Source organism: Rhinatrema bivittatum, chromosome 16, assembly GCF_901001135.1.
Source record: "Rhinatrema bivittatum chromosome 16, aRhiBiv1.1, whole genome shotgun sequence".
Lineage (NCBI taxonomy): Eukaryota > Metazoa > Chordata > Amphibia > Gymnophiona > Rhinatrematidae > Rhinatrema > Rhinatrema bivittatum.
Window position 1 is genome coordinate 57,507,399 of NC_042630.1, and position 6,662 is coordinate 57,514,060.

General features: G+C 42.6%; 1 protein-coding gene across 1 annotated transcript; it reads right to left on the minus strand.

Moving 5' to 3' along the window:
• Window positions 1–578: 578 nt before the first annotated feature.
• On the minus strand, window positions 579–1,508 carry LOC115077721 (olfactory receptor 1030-like). Its single transcript, XM_029580006.1, has one exon. The coding sequence runs from the start codon at window positions 1,506–1,508 to the stop codon at window positions 579–581; it is 930 nt and encodes a 309-aa protein (XP_029435866.1).
• Window positions 1,509–6,662: the final 5,154 nt, after the last annotated feature.

Sequence of the window (6,662 nt, forward strand, 5' to 3'; positions counted from 1 at the left end):
ATTGCACTGATCCTACAGAATGAGGTCCGACCTTCCACAGGGTCCTCACCAAGATTATTTCTGGATCATGAATGAAAACTCCCTCTGCGTTTTGCTGTGTCAGCACTGCAGGACTCTTTTTTTCTATTTTCATCCAGTTCCTTTGTATTTGCAGCTCATTTGGAACCAGGAATGGGATCATGGTTCTATGATCTTTCATTCACAAATCTGCAGGGTTATTTTTCCCTCTATTTTATAACATCTCCCTTCCTCCTCAGTGTTCTTAGTCTGGTCATTGCAGTGACAGTCCTGAACCTGGGGCCCTTTACCAGGGCTCTTCCAGAACTCTGCTTTCATGATCTCCTAATCCAGCCACCTGGTGTCACCCTTGAGCAATGACCACAACTTTCTCCTCCAGGGGGCTGTAAATACTGTTACAGCCACATCTACAACTCTAGCTGAGCTGGGTAGTAAAAGACCCAACCCAAGGATCAAACCAGGGACCTTCCATTTCTGTTTTAAAGGGAGAATCATTTTGCACCAAACTAGAAATTGAAATCTCCTGCATTTGATAACTTTCTATGATTTATCATGTGGTCTCATAATCTACTTCTCATGAATTTTCTCAATGCATTTTTCACCTCCTTATTCCTCAGACTATAAATGATGGGGTTAAGCATGGGGGTGACTGATGTATAAAACACAGATAAGATTTGACCCTGTTCCTGGGAATATGTTGAGCTGGGTCTCAGATACATGCAGAATAGTGACAAATAGTAAACGAAGAACACAGTGAGGTGGGAGGAGCAGGTGTTGAAGGCTTTAAGCTTCCCTTCCGCAGAGCGGATCCTCAGAATAGCTGAGATGATGAAGATATAAGATATAAAAGTCAGAAAGAAAGCAGGCATTTCCATCAATGCACCTATAGCAAATAATATGCTTTGTGTGATTGTTGTGTCAGAGCAGGAAAGCTTTAACAGTGGCAAGAGGTCACAGAAGAAATGACTGATCACATTAGTGGCACAGAATGAAAGGCGGGTGACAGAAGCTGTGATCATCTCAGATGGTAGAAAGCCGATGATCCAGGAAGCAGCTGCCAGAAGGACACAAACTCTCTGACTCATAATGAGGGAATAACGCAAGGGCTGGCAGACTGCAGCATAGCGGTCAAAAGCCATGGCAGTAAAGAGAAAGTCTGACGTGCAACCAAAGCCCATGTAAAAATAGAGCTGTGCAATGCACCCAGCATAGGAAATGGTCTTATCCCTGGAGATGACGATCCCAAGCAGTTTTGGGATGATGTTGGAGGCTCCGCAGATGTCTATGAGTGACAGGTTACTGAGGAAGAAGTACATGGGGGTGTGGAGGTGGGGATCTCCACAGGTGGATGCGATGATTACAAGGTTTCCCAGCAAGGTGATCAGGTAGATGAGCAAGAAGACCAGGAAGAGAGGAACCTGTAGCTCTGGGTTATCAGAAAATCCCAGAATAATGAATTCTGCTACCATCGTCATGTTTTCCACATCCATTATCCTGTGGGTATAAAAAGAAGTTAGAAACGATTGTTAAGTGCAGATTGTTAAAACCCCACTACCGTCTTATACCTATTAATAGAGCTCCCAGGTAGTGTATCAAGCTAGGGTGAGAGTACATTGTAGAAATCTCATCTTTGTGTATCTTTCCTCATTCCAAATCACGTTAAATCTTCACTGTTCATACGTTTACCTGTGCATGTAAAACAGGCTCCACACCTCTAGACCACCACCAAAACATTACCTTGAGTTACTAGATGACCCTGCTATAGTGCTATAAATCGATGACTAATATTTGTGCCATCATAGAGGCTCTCTCTCACTCCCACTCCCACTCCTCCTCTAAAACAGAATTTGCAATAAATATAACAAATTCCATTTCAGGCACATCACACAGCTTAACAACAGGGAAAAAGATGTAGTTATGTCCAGCATTAAAACCTGCACTACACTAGTGCACACAACATTAAATGTCCCTCATTTTCATAAACTCCTCCCCTTTGATTAAAATTTTTAAATTTGCATATGCATCTCTAGATGCAATAAATAATGCATTTTGATGAATGACCCTGTTTGTTGTATTTGATAGATCATTTTCAAAATCCTGAATATATTTTTCAAATTCTTATTGATGAAATCTTTAGTCTTACTTTTTATTTTTTATTTTCTATCAGATTTGACATAGTGTTTACCAAACTTTTGAATTTCCAGTGAGTTATTTATAATGCTGTCTCTTTATTGTTTATTATTTAAGATGTCCTATGTCCATTTTTTGACACTTTGCTTCTGTATTTTATTATGTTGTTAGGTTCCCTCCTGACACAGTTGTTGTGAAATCCGGTCCAGGGGATCTTTCACCTATATGCAAGAAGTTTGGGCTACCTGCTGACACCCTTCTCATTTCTTTTAATAAAGCTATTACAAATGCTTGATGAACTATATGGACATTTATAATACTTTTATCCTTCTACATTACCTGTTGATTACCCAGATAAAGAAGGCCAATTAACCCAAGAAAGATAACACTTAGTCCCCTCAACCGAAACAACCTATTGGGCGCCCCATCCGCGGCTGGCCTGCACACGGGCCTGCTCACCTTCCCAATGCTCCTGCAGATCCCGGGTCGGCTTCCCCAGCGGCAGCAGCAATTGCCTCAGGGTCCTGGCGTCCCACAGTGGTGGTTGCCGTGCCTTTCACTGCTCACCAGGCCTCACAGCGGGGTTCGGCGTCCTCCATGGTGTCGGCCCCGCTCCTACGCACATGCATACGTGGACCGCCCAGTCACTTGTAGGCCTGAGGGCGGGTCCCAGCTCCGCGGTGTGTCCTGATTGATCCTGCTACTAAAGGAAGTGCCTCCCTGCACTTCCTTGCCTTGGCAATTGAGTCGTCACTGTTGTGTACTAGTTTGTATCCATGTCTCATAGCCTGTTCCAATCTTGTTCCAGTCTTGTTCCAGCGTCCTTCTGTTCCAGCATCCTCCCATTCCAGTGTCCTCCCATTCTACCTTTGTTCCAGCATCCTCCTGTTCCAGTGTCTGTCTCCTGTGTCTCCCCAGGTAGTACCTCTTGGACTGACTCTCTGGTACTGACCTCTGCCTGCTCCTGACTTCGTTGTTCGCCGCCTGGATCTTGACCTCTGCCTGCCTCCATGAATCCTCTTGAATTGACCTTTGGAACCAGACCTCTGCTTTGGCTGACTACCTTCGGATTGACCATTGGAACTTGACCTTCGTTTTGGCTGACTATCCATTAACTGACCTTTGGAACTTGACCCCAGCTATCCTTGACCACGCCTCCTTGATTCTGGCCTTGCTCCTAGCCTTGTCATCTCAGACTCTGTTCTAGCATTCCTTGGTCCCTCAGGCCTCCTGTCTAGATACCGACCAAGCACCCTTGCTCCTGGTGGGCACACCTCTGAGCTTCCTATCTGGGAGAACCTGTGAGGCCCACCTAAGTTCAAGCGGCCCTGGTCCCCAAGGGCTCCAACCGGGGTGGACCCCGGGCTTCCAGTGGTAAAGCTCCGGCTAGCCTCTGTCTCCTCCTGTGGTCTACCTCCTGGTGGCAGGTGCTTCCTGGGCCCATCCATGGAGTTGTCCCCACCTGCACCAGGCCAAGGGTTCACCTCCAAGTGCTACACAACCCACAACCAGATCATATGTAGTTAGATACAAACACACACAAAAAAAGGGAGACACAATAAAACATAAAATTAAATAAATAAAACCACACACACACAAAAAGCAAAGACACAATAAAACATAACATTAAATAAATAAAAACTAAAACATACCAAATCACCACGACCAAATGGCATCTACTTCAGAGTTCTAAAAGAACTAAAACATGAAATTGTTAACCTGTTACTAGTAATCCATAACCTATCAATTAAAACAGCCATGATTCCTGAAGATCTGAAGGTGGCCAATGTAATTCCAATTTTTTAAAAAGTTCTAGAGATGATCAAGAAAATTATAGATTGCTGACCTTTGTATTGCTGCTGGTCAAAACGGTAGAAAACATTCTTAAAAACAAAATCACTGGACATATAATAGACATGGCTTAATGGGAAAAAAACAACAGCATGGTTTTAGCAAAGGGAAGCCGTATCTTACCAATCTTTTAGATGTTTCTGAAAGTATAAATAAAAATGTAGATAAAGGTGAGCCAGTTGATATAATGTATTTGGATTTTTAGAAGGCATTTCAGATATTCCCTCATGAGAGACTTATCAGGAAATTAGAAAGTCATGAGATAAAAGGCAGTGTCCTATTGTGAATTGGTAATTGGTTAAAAGTCCACAAACAGAGGGTATGACTAAATGCCAGTTTTCCAAATGGAGAAAGGTCATTAGTGGAGTACCATAGGCATCAGTACCAAGACCTGTGCTGTTTAACAAATTCATCAATGATCTGAAAAGGGAACAACAGGTGAAGTGATCAAATTTACAAATTTACTCAAAGTTAGTAAAAGAGCAGCAGATTGCGAGGAACTGCAGAAGGACCTTGGGAGACTGGCAGATGCAATTTAATGTGGACAAGTGCAAAGCAATTATGTAGGGAAATATAATCCCAACTACAGATACACGATGCTGGGTTTTGCAATTAGAGTCAGTACTCAGGAAAAGGTCCTTGCATTCATTGTGGACAATTCCTTGAAATCCTCAGCTCAGTGATGGTCAAAAAATCAAATACAATGTTTGGAATGATCTGAAAAGAAATGAAGAATAAAATGGAAACTATCTAATTTCCTCAGTAATCGAGCTATAGTGCAACCACACCTTGAGTATTGTGAGCAGTTCTGGCCATTCCCATCTCAAGAAAGACAGATCAGAACTAGAAAAGGTGCAGAAGAGGGTGACAAAAATGATAATAGGATGTGTCATCTCTCCTATCGTGAGAAGCTACACAAGTTAGGGCTCTTCAGCTTGGAAAAGAGTCAACTGAGAGGGGGCATGAGATAAGTTTATAAAATCATGAGTGGGGAGGAACAGGTAAATAAAGGACAATTATTTATCCTTTCAAAATAATACTAAAATAAGGGGGCTCACCATAAAACTAACAGCCAGCAGATTCATAACAAATCATAGAAAGTACTCTTTTCACTCAGCACACTATCAAGCTGTGGAAACTGTTGCCTGAGGATGTGATTAAGGTGTGACGGGTTTTCAAGAGGTTTGGACAACTCCCTAGAGGAGAACTGCATACCACATTATTACCCAGGTATACTAAAGGAAAGTATTGCCAACCCTGGAAGTGAATAACAGGATCTATTTTATGGGATCTGCCAAGTACTTGTGACCTGGAGACAGGATGCTGGGTTTGATAGACCTTTTTCTGACTCAGCATGGCATTTCTTATGAGGCACAGTGGCTCCCTTGAAATCTCACACAGAGACTCAGTAACAGAGACAAGGATTGGAGCTGAAACAGAGGGAGATAATTTTTATTTCACCATGGTCACACAAAGAGTCAGTGACAGATCTGGAGATTAGAACTGAGGGAAAGGAATGAATGAAATAGAATAAATAGTGGTGTAGGAGAATGAATTGATCCAGTTGATAAAACAAAAAAAAAATATAGGAAACATATAGGGGTAGATTTTAAAAGGTGCGCGTGGGCGTATATGTGCGCATGCTACTTGGTGCACACACATGTATGCCCGATTTTATAACTTGCACGCACAAGTTATAAAATTGGGGATTGGCGTGCTCAAGGGGGTGTACATAAAAACATAAGAAATTGCCATGCTGGATCAGACCAAGGATCCATCAAGCCCAGCATCCTGTTTCCAACAGAGGCCAAACCAGGCCACAAGAACCTGGCAATTATCCAAACACTAAGAAGATCCCATGCTACTGATGCAATTAATAGCAGTGGCTATTCCCTAACTAAACTTGATTAATAGCCGTTATTGGACTTCTCCTCCAAGAACGTATCCAAACCTTTTTTGAACCCAGCTATACTAACTGCACTAACCACATCCTCTGGCAACAAATTCCAGAGCTTTATTGTGCGTTGAGTGAAACAGAATTTTCTCCGATTAGTCTTAAATATGCTACTTGCTAACTTCATGGAATGCCCCCTAGTCCTTCTATTATTCGAAAGTGTAAATAACCGAGTCACATCTACTCATTCAACACCTCTCATGATCTTAAAGACCTCTATCATATCCCCCCATATCCGTCTCTTCTCCAAGCTGAACAGCCCTAACCTCTTCAGCCTTTCCTCATAGGGGAGCGGTTCCATCCCCTTTATCATTTTGGTTGCCCTTCTCTGTACCTTCTCCATCACACCTATATCTTCTTTGAGATGCGGCGATCAGTATTCAAGGTGCGGTCTCACCATGGAGCGATAGAGAGGCGTTATGACATCTATTAACCGTTCTATTAACCATTCCCTTCCTAATAATTCCTAACATTCTGTTTACTTTTTTTGACTGCTGCAGCACACTGAGCCGACAGTTTTAAAGTATTATCCACTATGATGCCTAGATCTTTTTGCTGGGTGGTAGCTCCTAATATGGAACCTAATATTGTGTAACTACAGCAAGGGTTATTTTTCCCTACATGCAACACCTTGCACTTGTCCACATTAAATTTCATCTACCATTTGTGCACCTTGCATGAGCTGAGTCTGCGCCGAGCCACACTGCCT

Coding starts and splice junctions, on each gene's coding strand:
- LOC115077721 (XM_029580006.1), bottom strand. CDS start 1,508: ATGGATGTGGAAAACATGACGATGGTAGCAGAATTCATTATTCTGGGA.